The sequence below is a fragment of the Lonchura striata genome, chromosome 12 (assembly GCF_046129695.1).
Source record: "Lonchura striata isolate bLonStr1 chromosome 12, bLonStr1.mat, whole genome shotgun sequence".
NCBI lineage: Eukaryota > Metazoa > Chordata > Aves > Passeriformes > Estrildidae > Lonchura > Lonchura striata.
The window spans coordinates 698,049-715,530 of NC_134614.1; the positions used below are offsets into that span (position 1 = coordinate 698,049).

Here is a 17,482-nt window from a genome sequence, read left to right on the forward strand (position 1 = left end):
CAGATACAGAATAAATTACCCAGGACAATTCAATGCCAGAGACTCATCAGGCATGTTTTCCAGGCTGGTGGCTTTTTTTAGCGGAACAGGTATAATTCCTCAATGTTATGAGTGCTTAGCAGTCTGGAATGTTACTCGTGTCCCTGGGAAATTTTGTTCATTACTTTTCCCTCATCTCATCAGAGATGTGTTTTGGGATTATTTCTTTGAATTTATTTTATTATTATTTAAAATATTTTAAATACTCAGAAGGAAAATTATGCATTTTAAAAGGATCTTAAAATACTATCTTATAGATAGTAAATATATTTCAGAAAAATACTCTTCAACTATGTATATTATATAGTCTGAAATTTTATTGTTTCTTTACAGCTGTAAGATATCAGTCTGTGTTTGCTAGGAATTTTGTTTTAAAAGTATTCGCATCAGGTCTGTATCTCTCCATTCAACTTGAAAATGATGGTGATAACCTTAGCCACAGGCATTTGCTACAAACTAAAGAGGAATGGGGCCTGAAAGGGCAAAATATTTAGGAATATCATACAGTTCTGCCTATGACTTTATGACTTCAGACATGGTAGATCTTGGAGCAGAGGGAGAGAAGGTCCAGCTGCAGAGATTGAACTTTAAGAGCTTTTTATCTTCCCCATCCCCTGCCTCCTAAATTCTTTGTTTGAGTTTTTTTGTTTTGGTACCTAACCATTTTTGACATCTCTGGTTGGAGATTCAGGACTGATTTGGTGACTCAGTAATCTGGATTTTTTATGTGCCCGATTTCCATGAGGCCTCAGGAGAGATGTTGGATATGCCTTTCATCCCCACATAATCAAACTGACAGTGAAGATCTCCTCAACACTCCTTAGAGTCCAGAATTCTGCTATGGATAACTGCCAGCAATGAGCCATTTTCTGAATTTGCGTAGTTCACTTGTACTGAACTATTCATCAGCTAAAATTACTTGGGGAAAAAAATAGAAAATAGTCAATTCATGTCTATAATTTACAGTTAACTTATGGCTGCATTCAGAGCCAGGATGCTTTGATGGAAAAAAATCTAATAAGCAAACTAATAAGCACACTTCTTTGTATGTAATTAAAACATGGCATCTGGCCAAGTCCATTATTATTATCTTGCTTGCAAATTCAATTTGATTTTGCTTCTGTGTTCATGGTGTAGCCTCATATTTATACTCTACTTTTCATGAAAGCCAAGCAGAACACGAGTCTGGTTTATCCCTGTCTGAAATATTAATGCAGTCTGTACTGTAATTTCTTTAATGCCAGCATTTTAACCCACATTTTTAGGAGAGTATCTTCTCTAGTAATCAGCTTTGAAACTGGTGTCACAGCTAAATGTGACAGAAATTGCTGTCAGTTAAAATGAGCTGAAAGTATTTCTTTAAGGAAAACTGGACAAATACTGAGAACATTCTAACTGCCATACACTGCACTAGGTAGTAGTCACCAGACATAGCATCTATGGAATATTGGGCAGCAACTTGAGAGGAAAAAGTGGCCCTTTTTTTTTCTCTCATGATTGAAGAAATAGTGATAAATCCATGATAGGCACTCATGGATTCCTGTCTGCATCTGTAACAGCTACTAGAAATTAGCCTGTACAAAAAGAGTCAAATTGATTTTTTCCCATCCTGGCCATACATTTTCCCTGTTACAGTGCTTAGGACTGGTTGCAGTTCATGACCAGTGTATTCAACTCTGACTATGCTTGTGTTTCTCTGCTGACTCACGTGAGCTCATACCAGCATTTTGGGTTGGTGTCAGCCTGAAATCTCCCTACAGAAGATTTGTGGTTTCTGGGAGGTGGAGAGATCTGAAATTTGACCTAGTCTTTAGATTATGCCTGTGCAGGTCTTCAGCAATTGATGAACGCTTACCTGTCAGGAGGGGAGTATCCAGTGTCATTGCCAATCAGTGCCAGACCAGGTAATGGTAGCAGTAGTAATTTTAGAAAGTGGTTTTAGAAAGCTTTCAGATTCCTTTGTGCTTTAGTTCCTCCATTTTCACCTGCAGCATTTCCAGGCTATGTGAAAGGTGTTTTTAAAACCATCTAAAAATGTTCCCAAGGAAAAGGACCTCTTTCACCACTGCTTCATCTCAGAAGAGCTGGAGGCTCCTGGTGTGGTAACGGACCCAGTTTGTCCAGTCTTGGAAGGCTGGCAAGGAAAAGTGCTGCAGAGAGCTGAGCTCTGTGGAAGTAGCATCCCTATGATTTGAGATTGAGAATGCTTCTGTTAGTTAAATTGTGAATGTTAGATGCTGCTGTTTCTTTCCCGATAGATCTGGGGTGGTTCTGACAAACATGTCAATAATTGCATTGTTACCAGCTCTGAGACACTGTGAGTGATAATGGTAATGTAACAGGGAGAAGCCCTTTTGAAATGTTTTCCAGGTAAGCATAGAGGGTATTTGATTTTTAGCCCATTGTTCCAAATAAACAAACAGACATGGGGATCTGGATAGGCAACTAGAGGAATTTACTCTTTTCCCTAAATTTGTTGGGGGTTTTCTCAAGCTCTTCTTCAAACCCTGTTTTTCCCCTACATTTTTCTTTTTCCAAGTCCCATCACACCACACAGATGTCCTTTTACTAGGCAGAGTAAAACCCTGGGTTGATTAGGATTCCAGTGAAAAAAGCCCCTTTGCAGAGGACTGAGGAACAGATGATGTGAACACCTTAGGGTTGATGGTTTTTGCAGAGGCAGAAGTAGCTGGTTAGAGCTGAATAGAGATGCTTCCCTTAATTCAATTGAATTCCCTGAGAAAGTGCTCTAGGGTGTCACAGCCCTGGCCCCAGGGGATGCATTTGCTCCTTTCCTTGTTCCAAAGAGTTGGTTGATTGTATTAGAATGTATATAGATCCAATGAAGGGTCAGAATGGATAGCCCTTCAATTTGGCCACTCAGAGATTGACCTTCTTGCTTTAAAATGAAATGAAGCCAGAGTGCCAAAATGCACTGGCCATTTTGGTAATTGTTGGGAAGGATGAAAGTTTGACAAGAAAGTCTCACAGATTTGTATGCTTGGCAGAAAGATTTTTGAATGTAGAATCTGAAGAAGGAATAGAAATGAAAGCAAGTTTTGATGTAGAAGAAAAGAATTGCTGAGCCAGTTTTACTGGATAGCTGAGAAAACAAAGGGCATGTTAGAAGGGGTTTTTTATGGCTTAGAGCAAAGGATTAACCCACCTCAAACATGAAGATGTTTTTACCAAGCAGAAGGATACCACAGGCAAAAAAGTCTGCCGATGATGCACGTAGAAAAAAAGGTCTCAGAATTTTCCACTGCTATAAAACTGGAAAACAACTTCTAGCTTAAACTGTAGCATACTAACTTTTAGTGATTGGAGAACAGTAACATGAATATGGCAATTATAATAGTTATGATAGGCTATAGTAAAAGTTAAGGTAGATTCGTAGTTCTGTAAGATGCATCTTAAGATGCTCAGCAAAGTATATAATACATTGTAACCAAAATTAAAGAGTCTTCAGTCTTGTCTGCAGCTGGAGCTGACAGCTGTAGGCACAGGCTCTGTCACCGACAACTGTGGACTGTTTTAACATCTTGAATACAATAAACTGCATTTTGAAGAGCTGCCTGGAGTCCTGCATATCTCATTCAGGCTCTTACTGATAATATTGAAATAAGAGATGTTGTCTGATTGGCAAAGGAGGAATGACTATGGGAATAACAGGATAATTTATCATAAAGAATCTACTAATTTGAAAACCTCATGTAAACTAGCAAACTCCCTGTAAATCAATTTGCAGAAAAGATGGTTTTCCATTCTTTTTAGAGTGTAATCTGTGATTTTGGTACTCAATGTACAAAGCTCATTTGCCTTTTATGTATTGAATACTATTGAATGTATATATGTCTATGTATGTGGCACACATATATATTAATATTATATATGAACTCTATAGAAATATATATAGATATGCAAACATCTGTGCCTATTTAGTACATATACACCTCCATAACTGAATAAATGGAGAAGCCATTTTGCATTTATTTTGGGATTGAAATGCATTGTGAAAAAGACAAACTTAACTGTGTGGTGTTTTAATAGAGTAAATTCTGTTCCTCTCAGAATCAAGTGCCCTCACAGAGCTTTTGCTGGTCTGGCTGGTACGCTCAAATAGAGAAGTGTCCTTCAAACTTTGGCACTGGCATTCTATAGCACGTAAGGGACAGGCACAGGTTGCACCCAAAGGCAGGTTGTCAGTTCAGTGCCATCTGTAAAATCATCCACATCAGAGCCCATCCTGTATTTGAGGGTGGCTGAGCACATATGCAGCATGTGCACCTGGGGTAGTGGAAGGTGTCCCTGCTCATGGCAGGGGACTGGAACAAGATGAGCTTTAAGGTCCATTTCAATTCTATGATTCCGTGATCTGATTTTGTGGATTAAAGTGTGCTCACAAGCAAAGAGTTGAGGGCCTAAAAGCCAACCTTTTCTTTTCTCTTCCCAACACCCTCCCCCCTTGTTCTTTCCTTTTCCTTTTCCTTTTCCTTTTCCTTTTCCTTTTCCTTTTCCTTTTCCTTTTCCTTTTCCTTTTCCTTTTCCTTTTCCTTTTCCTTTTCCTTTTCCTTTTCCTTTTCATTTTCCTTTTCCTTTTCATTTTCCTTTTTTTCCTTTTCCTTTTCCTTTCTTTTCAGTGTTTAATATATTTGAGGAAGAATGTCCATGTTGAAACTATTCTGTCATTCTCTTTCTCCTCAGATAGCCAGCACCAGCTCAGTTGAATCAATGCCAGGAGCAGATGGTGGTGGTGCATTAGGAGGGGTGAGTAATTTGAAGCTATTACTTTAGTCAGAGCAGTGTTGGGAGGTGGGTTATGTTTCTTTTATAGCAGGAAAAAATAATCATACTTCAATATAGGTTTTATAGGGTTTATATCCTGCTGTCTGTGGCCTCAGCTGTGCTGTCATTAGTTTACTGGTGAAGTTATACCCACAGCTAGTTGCCATTTGCAGCATCAGGAAATTTGAATCCTGCTCAGATGTGTCACAAAAACCAGGAAATAAACTCTCCAACCAATTTGCTGGGTTAGAAAGTCGACGTTACTTTATTAACAGTGCTGGATGCCTGGAGGTTTCTCCTCAAAGCATTAATAGACTTAAAGCAATATAACTCCTTTGGTAGTGGATGTATGCTGCACGTGCATCAGAGTTGGTTTCTTCAGTTTGTAGCACTGGGTTTGGAGCGGGGGAGATTTGTGTGGGCTTTTTTTGTGTGTTGTTGTTTTGTGGGGATTTTTGGTGGGGTTTTTTTTGGTTGGTTGGTTGGTTTTGTGTGCATGTATTTAAATTGTGATAGGGATCTACACTGATTGAAAGGAGAAGGGCAAAAAGATACCAGGAAACCTATCTGATTAATGGTGTTGCATTGTGTAATTCAGGATTTCATCTCTAGAACCACATTTTGAGTAGCACTTCTTCCACAGTATGCTTTCCATGTTTCTGCTATTGCAGAGGAAGACATGATAGTACTTTTATATGTCTCTGGCCTGTAAAACATTGGCTACCACGAAAACAAAATATACTTTGTGTTTGTGATTAGTATGCTTCATGCTAGTTATTTTTTGTCCTTACTTAGTATTTTCACTTAACAATTTTTACTTTATTTACAGTCAGTTTTGTGATTAGTGCTTTGTGCCTTGAGTTACAGATGCTGTATTTAGTGGGCTACTTAAAAAAAAAAAGATGTTTTATACTACTAAAAAAAAAACCCCAAGCCTACATAAAAAATTTGTTTGGTCTTAAGTATATACATTTTATTTGTAATTAAATAAAACCTTGTATCTTTTTAGCTGATTACAAATTGTTGTGGCAGTGGTTTGCATATGATAGAATATCTTGATATGTTAAGTAATTTTCCTTAAATCATGTATTTAATGAAAAATTTAATTCCTGACATAGAAAAATAAATGGAGTTGATCAAAAAGACAAAGTTAAAAATAGCCCAAATTGTGTAGCATTGATTCTGGACTCTTAATTTTGCTAAAAATTTATAATATCATGAGAATAATGAATAATAGTTGCAGTTTCACAAAATATTAATTTTTTAGTGCTGACATCCCTTTAGTACAGTTCAGTGAGAGCACGAGCAATATACTGTGTGCTCAACAGCTTCACATGCAAACAACTTGGTGGTAGTGGTGGCCAGCACACTGGGAGCTCCTTCCTGTGCTTCCCCAGCTTGCCTGAGAGGTTTCTGGGATTTTCTTCAGTGTTCACGTTCATGTTTGCATAACTAGACAATTAAGTCCTACTGCAGAAAGGATCATCTGCTTGTCTACAGCATCATGGTACCTCTTTTGATGAATTGTCTTACTGCTCAGACTTCTGTATGCAGAAGGAAATATGAACCTGTGGAAAATGTCTTGCCAGTATAATGTTGCCATGTAGAGAAACAAACAAGATTACAAAGTAAAAAATCTGCTATATAATTTAAAATTATTTTTCACTTATAACAAGCATTTCCAGAAGCACTTGCTGATTGCAACCCAACTGTGGGTTACTCCAGATAGTTTATGAATGGAAAATACACCTGAAAGAGCATAATGAGAAGGAAGAGAATTGAAAATGCTTTGTAGTTCATGTGTCTGCTCATGTAAGAGTCTCGTCAGACTGTATTTATGAGTTACATGAACAACATTGGCCCAGACAGAATGAAATACCTGGTACAGAGAAGGTGTTGCTGCCCCTGGATCCCTGGAAGTGTCTAAGGCCAGGTTGGACACTGGGGCTTGGAGCACCCTGGGGTAGTGGAAGGTGTCCCTGCCCATGGCAGGGTGGGACTGGATGGGCTTTAAGATCGCTTCCACCCCAAACCAGACTGTGTGATTCTCCAACTATATAGCAAGTAATAAATAATGGTGACAGCAGTCTCCTAAGCCCACTGGTTTTCTTGCTGTTCCTACCAGCTTTTTGGTGATTCTCCCCTGCATATCAGAAACAAATGAAGGCTGCATAATTCACTAAGTTCAGATGTCTGCTCACCTAAAAAGGCCTGCCACAAGCCTTCATCTTGCAGTTACATAATCTGTACCTCTTGCTGGTATATATGCTGTTTTTCCACCAGAATTTTAAAATTCAAGGAAACTGTAGAGATTTAGAGAGTTAAAAGCAGTAGAGAAAAAGCAAATTAGCAGTCAAAACAGCCTAGCCTGAAAGAAGTAGATCCTGACTCTGAATAGATTTTATGTGAGTGTTTTTTTCCTGTCAGACTCAGCAGCTTCAAAACAGAGCTGGCTATATTGAGAAAGATGAGAAATATGGCAATTATTCAAGTTCATTATTATCAAGATGCTGAAGACAGCTCTGTGTTAGCACCTCTTAAAAGGCATCAGTAGTAAATAAAGTAGCCTGTGTAATAAAGGACACAGTTGCAAAGTGACTGTTAAATTTATCTATGATGAACAATGTGAGTTACAATGCATGTCCTTGTTTGCTACAAAAACCTCTTTGTTCAGATGATGTGTTAAGAGTATGTGGTAAGGTCACCTGAGCCATCACTGGGTGGTGGGATGAGGGCACTGCCAGTGCAGGAAGGTCTCCTCTCACAGGAATGGAAAGGAACTTTTTTAAAAATTCTTTTTCAGTGTCAGCAGTTAAAATAATATCTTGTTGAAAAAGTCTTTCTTCTATAATAGCTCTCTGGAATTTGCCAAGTAATAAAGACCTTTTCATTTTTATTATCTTTTCTGCAGCTACAATAGCAGTGTTGCAAACTCTTCTGTTCTCACTGTATTCTGACAGAGTTGAAAAATACTGTGAAATATTGCTGGCATTCATCAAACACTTAAAGACATCTGTATACAGCACATTATATTTTTCTGTTCTACACATTGGCATGTTAATCATAGAATCATGGAATGGTTTGGGATGAAAGGGACCCTAAAGATCATCTCGTTCCAACCCCACTCCAAGAGACACTTTCCACTGGAGCAGATTGTTCAGAGCTGAATCTAATCTGGCCGTAAACACCTCCAGGCATGGGAAGTCCAGTTTACACTGGATCCAGGAATGCTATTAAATTTACCAGGAAATTATGCAATAGGGTTTGCTGAGTGACTTTACGTATTGGCTTGGATTTAGAGGCTAACCTTGCCTGGCCATCTAGACAGCAGGTCCCAGATAAATGTAGATCCCTGGTGTAGATGTCCCTGCCTCCCTGAGGAGCCATATGCTTCATCTTGGGCTGGAAGGGAGACTAAGAAAACTCTTAAATTAAGCATTTGAAGTTGGGTGGTGCAAAGTCCACTCCTAGCACCATTCGCTTCTTCAGTCAAGCCATATTCCCCCAGATCTTCACATCTTCCCACCAAGGGAGGGAAGGTTCCAGCGCACTCACAAAGTCAACATGTACCTTGAAAAAAAGGAGGTGAGTGCTGGAAGGGAGGTTTGCTTGAGACACCAACCTGGGCCATTCCTCCACCTCTTCACTGAGAGGGAGAGGGGATTGCTCTGTGGCAGTAAGAAGATGAGGGGCTGAGACCACATTATGTCCTCCCAAGACCCCCTGATGGTTGAGCCAGCCCTCCAGCTGAGGCAAGTAGTGGAGTCATGCAAATTCTTTCCCAAAATGGTGTGAACCCCTAAGAGGATCTTTGTCAGTAGAACTCTATGAACAATTTTGCCATTATTTTTTATTATTTTTTAATCACATATTTGTACTTTTAATTTCAGAGTGATTCCTCTAAGAAATCTTCCAAATCCAAGCGAGACAAAGAGAAACAGTCTTGTAAGAGCTGCGGCGAGAGCTTCAATTCCATCACAAAGAGGCGGCACCATTGTAAGCAGTGTGGGGCAGTAAGTATCCTAGCATGCTCAGCTCTTGAGTTTCTTCTGCAGAGACCGTTGAAGACCATTTTTAATTTTATCAGTGCAGGGACTAAAAGACATTCTGGTTCATGGCAAGTCATTGACAGAGCAGGTTTTTCCACTTGCTTTACTCTCTGGATATCGGGGGGAAAACAGCAAAACTGGTGCAAGAGTCCTAGTTTGTGCTGGTTTAAAGGCAAATTCAGTGCCTCAGTGAAGAGAAAGGTGGTGCTTTTCCTAGGGGTGGGCGTGTATCTGGGGAGGGGGTTATAGTTTGTTTGCAGAAGCAATGGCCTTAAGACAGCCTCACGTCACCCAGACAGCAGCTCTTCTAAAATGAACAGCTGGACATGCAATATTAAAGATGATACTAAGCTATTAGAGAGTATCCAAAGGAGGGCAATGAAGATGGTGAAGTGGAGCCATGTGAGGAGCAGTTGAGGGCACTTCTCTTTAGCCTGGAGAAGAGGAGACTGAGGGGAGATTCACTGGGTCAATAACTTTCTCTGAGGGGAAGAGGAGGGGCAGACTCTTACATCTTTCTGTGATGTCTTTCTAGAACCCAAGGGAAATGCCTCAAGTTGTGTTAGGGCAGGTTTAGGATGGATGTTAGAAAGACGTTCTTCCCCCAGGGAGTGGTCAGGCACTTGAACAGGCTCCCCAGGGAAGCAGTCACAGCACCAAATCTGCCAGAGCTCCAGGAGTGTTTGCACAACACTCAGGCATAGAGTGTGATTCCTGGGGATGCCCTCTGTGGGGCCAGGTGCTGCACTTGGTGATCTTTGTGGATCCCTTTCCACTCAGCATACTCTGTCATTCTGCATTTCTTTCCCTAAAGAAATGTGCAAAAGTGTTTTCCTCCTGCTTGAAAAACCAAACAAAATCCATCTCAGAGAGGCAAGGCTGGGTTGCTGAAGGCCCTTAGCCATCTCCCCTAGAGCCATTTATTGATGGCTGAATTGTCTTTTCCTTTCCCTAAATCATAGCCATGGCCAAGATGAGAGGGATTTCTGCAAAATAATTTGAAACCACATTCAGTGTTCCTAATGTAACAGTAAGAGTAATGTTATTTAAATAATGTTAGTCATTTGAAGTAGAGATAAATTTTCAGCTGCAGAGAGATCTAAATGTATAGTGAAGATGTTTAAGGAAACCTCAGTCTCAGTAACTGAAATTAAATTGCTGTGGAGGAGGCATTTCTACCATAGACTTGGGACTTTCAACCTTCTGGGTTTTTTTAATTAAATCATGAAATACATTTCTGGGCGTTTAAAATATTCCATTGGAAAGTCAGTGTTACTAAAGAAATGAAATAATGGCTTTCTCCCAGGAACTGAGAGATAACAAGAATTACAGAATTAATTTATTGTTAAACCGTTGTTTGTTGTGCCATGCTTTGTGGTGTGGCAATAGCATTTGAATTAAAGTTAATTTTTCTCAAGGAAAGACTATCATATTGCTAAAAATGCTGTCTTGCTTTTGTTTGGGTAACACTCCCTGAATTAAGGCAGTCCTCTTCAAATAGTAATTAAGTCTTACAGTGAACCATGTAACAACATATGTGTGTGCTGTGGGTTTTTGGTTATTATTGTACAGAAATTCAGAATCAATGTCCATCAGGCTGACACTGGGGACAGTTTTTCTCCCTGGAGCAGGTGTATTAGAGACAAATTTTTAGCATTAAAACAGGTTTTGGAGCTGATGATCCAGCATTTTTTCCAAGCACTGGTGCCTTGGGCCAAATGTGCCACTGCACGCTCTTGGCAGCTGAGGCAGACAAATAATTTTTAATGGATAATATATTGGACTATGTTCTTAAAATAGTTGGTACTTTCTGGATTACTCAGTTCTCCAAGAATTGAGAGACTTGATGAAGAATATCAGCCACTTTCACTCTGAAAATCAGTCCTTCTTAGACCATTAAAAAGCACCAATTGCTTCATCAACTTAAGCTCTTTTTGACTTATAAAAGCCTGTAGGAAAAGACAAGAAAAGCAAACTTGCATGATGTTAGTCACACAGTATTTCCCCAAAGACATAAGTTTTCTTTTATTTGGTATTTTGCTATATGGCATGGGATCACAAGCACATTAATTATTAATGGAGGTAGATATAGTGAATATTATATTGGTCTCTCTATCTTACATTTACGTTATCTTTCATAGAGTTTTTCTTTACTAACAACCATTCTGAAGTCAATTTCTTTGATAAAGGGTTGTGTTTTAAACATGACTAATTAAACACCATCTGTCTGTTACAGGTGATCTGTGCAAAATGCTCTGAGTTTAAGCCACTTGCAGATAACAGCCGCCATAATCGAGTGTGTAAAGAGTGTTTCCTGCAGCTCCCAGCAAGCCCCTGCAGCCCTGGGGTGGAAGCAGTTGGGGAACAGAAGAAAAGACTAGCTGCAGAGGTACAGTCTTTGGCTAAGAAACTTTGTGAGACTCTCTCCTTTTTTAGTGTATTTATTAAAAATGATCAAATTTGTTTTCTTTTTTGCCCCAATATAGTATTTAATCCTCTGACCTATAAATCTTATTGAACACACCTGCAGCCTGGATGCTGTTTGTAGATAGTGAGTGTTCATCATAGGATGCTGATCACACAGGTGTGCATACAGGTTTTGCAGCTAAGCTTCAGCTTCCAAACTTACAAAAAAGAAGGAAAACCCTCTGACTTCTTTTTATTATGGTCTATTTCCAATCTTGAGCTGTGCACAGTAACTATTCAAAAAATAGGATCTGTTTTTTCACTTTTAATTCCATGTAGCAACTCTGTTGCTTGGGGGCTTTGTCAGCTTTGTACCTAAACACATCCAAGATCTCAGCAACAGGTTGGGATAAAGCCGCAGGTGGCCCTTGGCCTGAGCTGCCAGGTCTGCAGAGCGCAGAAGAAGTTCTGGATCTGGAACCTGACCCTATCAAAACCTTCAGATATGGTATCTCAGATAGTGCCCTCTGTGGCAGGGGGTTGGAATGAGATGGTCTTTGCAGTCCCCTCTGACTGCAACCATTCTGTGACACATGCTCCAGCTATGACTACAGATGATGAGCTCTTTATGGGTGCCAATACAGTCTGTGATATGTCATGACAAATTTTGCAGCACTGTTTCAGTAGGAAAAGTTGCAGGTTCAAACCTGCACCTACACAGGGAAGAGAGAGCCCTGTTAATCTGAAAAGCTGAGAGGCAAACCACTGAAATGGGACCCATGGCTTTACTTCAGAAAGCAGAACAACAAAAAGCTGTAAAAACCCAAGGAAAAGTGTTGTTTTTCTCTCCTCTACTCAGGCTGCTAGTTTTTTTGTTAAATCTTCAAAGAATGAGGTAAAATGCAAGAAGGCCAGTGTCTAGAAAGAAAAGATCAGAGTCAGGCTTTTTCTTTCCCTTCTACTTGCATTAAACTTTCTTAACAAGCTTAGTAGCAGCTGAAGAGACTGCCACTTAACAAATGTTATTAGAAGCTTCCAGAAATCTTCAGAAGGCTTCTGTGCAAATCCTACTGCAAACACGAATTTTGATTTTCTTTGCTTTCTATCAGAGCACAGCAATTTCTTCCAATTTTTTTTTTGCACTCTGATTTGGCTCCACCATGCACAAGAGGTTCTGCTAATAAACCCTTTCCATTAATTTGAAGTCATCTCCCAGCCTACTTTGCTAAGCAAGAAATGAGGTGCATAATTTAATTGTCATTTTCAATTTACTAGGTGGAAGTCAAATTTATCATGTCCACTGGGAATGGTAGTTCAGCCTCTGCCTCTGTTACATGGAATTATGTTATTTCTTAATTAATATTAGTATATAATAATTATCAGTATATAATAATTTCTTAATTATAATTAGTATATAATAATTGTTGATTTCTTATTTGGTTATGGCCTACCCAACACTTGCCCTCAAGTGTTATTTGACTCTGCACCACTTGAGTATTTTATATTTAATTCTAAGTATTTTGCACACTTAAACATAAATGGAAACAGCTCTGTCTTATTTTTTTCCCCTTCATCCAGAAGCAAGGCATCCTTATGGCTGAAAACAGCCTCTTCAGCAGCTACCTCCAGTTCCTTGAGAAAGGGAAGACTTGGTACAAAATGTGGGTGACCATCCCTAAGAGTGAACCTCTTGTTCTGTATCTGCAAGGAAGCAGCCAGGTAAGATGGCATTCATGAGGGCTAACACACAGAGAAAGAAAAGCGTAAGTTTAAATATGCTGAGCTGAGAAATGGGTCAAAGGATTTGGCTTGGTTTCATCAACAGAACTAAATTTCCTATTCTGGATATGATACAAAGCCTCAGAGATTTTAGGTTACCTTGTTACCTTGTTATCAGTACTTACTGCTGATACAGTTGTGAGCAAATGTTAAAGCTCGTTCCTTTTGCATTCATATTTTTAGCAAAAAAAGAGGACAAAACAAGGATAATTAAGTTATGCTTTAGGTTTTTTAAGGTTTCAGACAGATATAGGCAAGGGTTGTATTTTGCTGTTGTTAGGGAAAACACTTTCCTGTTAAATATATAGAACTGCAAAGGAGGCTGGATATTGCAATTGCTGGAGCCGCTGGTTCAAGTTGTTTTTTTTTTAAACTTAATTCTGGATTGATGGGATAGAGGAATTAGTGGAAATGTAGATGTTCTTCAGCCTGAAAAATTATAAAGCTCCTTGTCATAGCATCGGGGGGGTTTATCTTTAATTGAAATACTTATAAGAGTTTTTTGTCTCTAAATGTACTGTTGAAGCTAACTAGCATTTGTGTGTGATGAAAATCAAGGGATAAAAACATCTATATCCAAACTAGAAATATCTGTCATGCTTCCTGAAGAATGACAATGGTGAAAGGAGATTCCCTGTATCCAGTTTTGCATTTGGTATTTGACACATTTATACAGAGCTTTGTTTTATCTCCTGTGTGGGATGGAAGTAGTAATGGAACTGAATTCAGGCAGCAATTACCTTGCTGTAGTTGTAGTGATAAAAATATTTTCTTTTTATTAGCATCTGTTTGTGGCTAGGAACAATCAAGGAAATAAATTTTCCCTCTGATTTTATAAAGCATTTCAGAGTAAAGCTCACCCTGTAGCTGATCAACAAATACTACACCTTGCTGTTAGAGTTGTGTTCATTTTGCAGCTTGTCAGCAGGAGCACCTCTGGCTTTAAGTAAGTTTGTGCAATGTTTTAAACCTAGTGCTCAAAGAGGCTGAACTCTTGAATTTGGAGCTTCAGCCCCCTTGGCTCCATCTGTGGTTCCAACCCCACAGTTGGTACGCCTCCAATTTGTCCTGCAGACAGTGAGCTGCCTGGTTTCCCTCCTAGTCAAAGCAAACAGCCTCAGACAAGGCACTAAAACAAAGGCAACAAATCCAGTCTTTGTCTCTCTCTGGAGTCAGGGTCTGGAGAAAGGAACAATGCTTTTAAAAGCCAAGCAGAGAGAACAGCGTCACCCACGGAACTTTTCAACTGATGCGCAAGCTATGTCTCATGCAAGGGCCAGCGCAAGTCCTGCATCCACACAAACCAAGCTAGATTGTCTCATACTTGGGCAAGGAGAGTGGGAATAGTGGGAGAGAAGTTTAAATTCTTTGACCTTCCTCACACAGAAACAATGTGTGTCATCTAAGAGGTGGCAGGGGTGAGAAGTTGAGAGGAAGCAACACCCCTTACACAGTATGATTGAGAATTTCTCCTACTGCCCATCTGATTGTTGCAGTACAGCACAAATAATAATCCATGGACATAAAGCACCTGCATTCAGTGTAAACTCAATTCTGCAGGCCCCACCTGATAGTCATGTAAAACCACAGATGGAAACTGGAAGAACTTCTCTGCTTCATTTGCTATGTACTTTGTCCATGTCCTGCCAAATTTGATCTTAAGCCTCTGCTGATATTAGTTAGACCCTATGTTTTTAGGTGAAAAGGATGCCTTTGGCACTGATTGTCAATTTTATGATAGTTAAATTTAGAGATTAGTGTCCTCAACTATTTCAGGGGTGAGACAATTCTCCCAATAAAGTATCAAGAAAGCAAAAGAACACGGTTATTTATGTTACATTCCAAAACCAGTATTTATTGTCAGGAATGAGACTATAAACAATGAAAGTTATTCCTTTCTTCAAGGGCCTGCCATTCCCATTTGTATACTTCAATTTGCATCCAACTGCAAGAAAAAATTAGGAAGTCTTATTTCTTGATATTAATCCAACATTCTTGTTAATTCTGGTTTACAAAGGATACACTAAACTTCTGAGGAAAATCTCTTCCAGAGCTTCATTACTGGTGTCTGGAATCAGTTGGGAGCCACTCATATGCTTAAAATATTCTTTTCCCAGACATAGTTCTGTTTTGCACAACCATCTCCATGGATCTCACAGACTTCTTTAGACCAGCAAAGAAGCATTTCAGTGCCTGAGATGTGTCTTTTGGGAATAATATTGCTGACAACAGTATGAAAGGTCTTGAAACAAACTTATTTTCTAGAAGTTTGAAAGTTGGAGGATTATTGTTAAGAAGAACAGAAATAATAGCTGCCTTTTGGGAAGAAGGAACAAACCAAGCTGAATCTGGAGCTTTGAACACAGTAAAAGCTTCTTCCTCTGCACCCCTGGCCCTTACGCCAAAGAAGGGAGGCAGGCAGAAACATGGCTCACATATTTAAAATAGCAAGAAAACTGCTCTTTTTGCTCTTTTGTTCCAGGAGAATGAATTTGTCCCCTGAGTGTTCACAGTTCAATTCTTGCATAAGACTTTTACACATGAGGATTCCCAGCTTATTTAAGTCTGAGAATCATACCAATTTGATTTTTCCTCGATTGAGAATTTGTACAGCTGTTTGTCCTGCTTATCTCAGTGAAATTATAAGAGTTTATTTATAAGCAAAGACCACTTCAAGTGTAAGGAGCAGCAGTTTCAAGATAAATCAATATTTTCAAGGGCTCCACCTGGACCTTCTGCCCCTCTTGGCTTTGTAAAATGCACAGCTACTTACAAAGCTGTGACATGAACTTACCTGAGACATGCAAAGGCTTCCAGAACAGCTGGAAACTAATAGATTTTGGAGAAATATGAAGGGTAAAACTAGTATAGCTAGAGCTAGTATATTTATCTATATATTAGATCAAGCTTGATCCAAGAGAAAATGTTGCTTTTTAAAGAGAAATTTTCCATTCATCATCTAAATGTGATTTACCTTTAGAAAATAAGAGAGTAGCTGAGATTGAAATTGAGCTCAGAGTTTTTGAGATGTGGTTTTGTTTTTTTTTTTTTGCTTGCCTGTTGATTCTGTTTAGTAGAAGCTTTACCTGGCCCTGCACTAAACTCTGCTTGTCCTTTTTTGGTCCTGAAGATCACAGGAGTCTCTCAATGACTTATGTAAGGTTGGGGTTAGATCATGAATGGATAAAGAGTGGAGTTTGGGTAGAAAAAAACAGGGATTTTCTAAGCCCGCTCGGAAGTAGGAGGGGAAAATGCCATTGGTGGGTCACTGTTGTCCAAGAGGGCTTATACATTGCAAAGAGCTGTGCAGTGCCAGAGGAGTGTCTGTATGCAGGGGTGCCTGAAACAGAACTTGCTCTGTGGTGGAACTGAATTGTCTGTTCCCAAATCTTAAACTCTGGGTGTTGCAATGGCTGTAACAAAACAATTAATACATGCTACTCTAATTACCTAGATAAATAACCCATTTGTGTTATGCTGATGAGCATCAGGATGAGGTGCAGATTCTTGTGATTGCTGACAGTATTATACATCCGCTAAATTTTTATCTATCGCTCACTCACTGTCTGAGGAAAATTATTGTAATCAGCCCTAAAGTGAAGCTCTTTCAGCACTGGGTATTTTGGTTTGATGAAATACCAGTATTATGCAGTCATATTATATTGCATGAATATTTTTTTAAAATACAATCCAACCAGCCAAATCCTGTAGGCTCTTAAAATTACAACATGAATTTCATCTCTCTTATAAGGCCTGTAAATCCTACTTACATGCTCAGTATAAGGCTGGAATTCCTCATGGGTGCATAATAGCCGCTGGATTTGCTGGGTTTCAGGTAGGAGGGCTCAGCAGCAACAGACATCCACAGATGCTGCTCGTGCCAAAAAGAAGTCTGGACTGGGGGTGGGGTATTCCTCAAGGCCAAATGCTTCACTTTTACCTCTCAGTAGTACAGCTTTTCAGAGATAATGTAAATCCCTTCCTTTTGGATCAGGCAGGTACAGGCAAAGTGTCAAGGGCAGCATATTAAGGGAGGATGCAAGACCAAAGGCAGACTGCTTAATTTACCTGTGTCTGCACATGTTGGGTAGGTGCAACACATACAATTTAAACATCAGTTTGCTCTTACAGTGCACTTCGTGGCTACAAGTAACATCATTTGTCATTATCATAGGCAACCTACTATTTTTCATTTGACAAGTCTAAATGTCTACTCTTCCAAACCAAGACCGGTGAAGCAGGCATGGTTGAGTTTGCATGTGCTCTTGCGCATTTGTGTTAATCAGTCCCATGGTTGCTTGCTTGAGCAGTGCCACATGTGCTGGAGCTGCTCTGTACATGCCAGTTCTTCTGCATGGGCAAGACCTTCCTGTTTTTAGAGATGTGGCTGTGGTTTCAGGGAATAGAAACTGCATTTAAGACTA

At 39.4% G+C, this 17,482-nt stretch overlaps 1 protein-coding gene across 1 annotated transcript in view; it reads left to right on the forward strand.

The window, feature by feature from the left end:
* FGD3 (FYVE, RhoGEF and PH domain containing 3) overlaps nt 1-17,482 on the forward strand; it is a 102,762-nt gene that overhangs the window by 82,643 nt on the left and 2,637 nt on the right. The window contains 4 exon segments of the mRNA XM_021539532.3: nt 4,744-4,806; nt 8,715-8,837; nt 11,110-11,262; nt 12,858-12,998. Coding sequence (XP_021395207.2) covers nt 4,744-4,806; nt 8,715-8,837; nt 11,110-11,262; nt 12,858-12,998 — 480 coding nt within the window.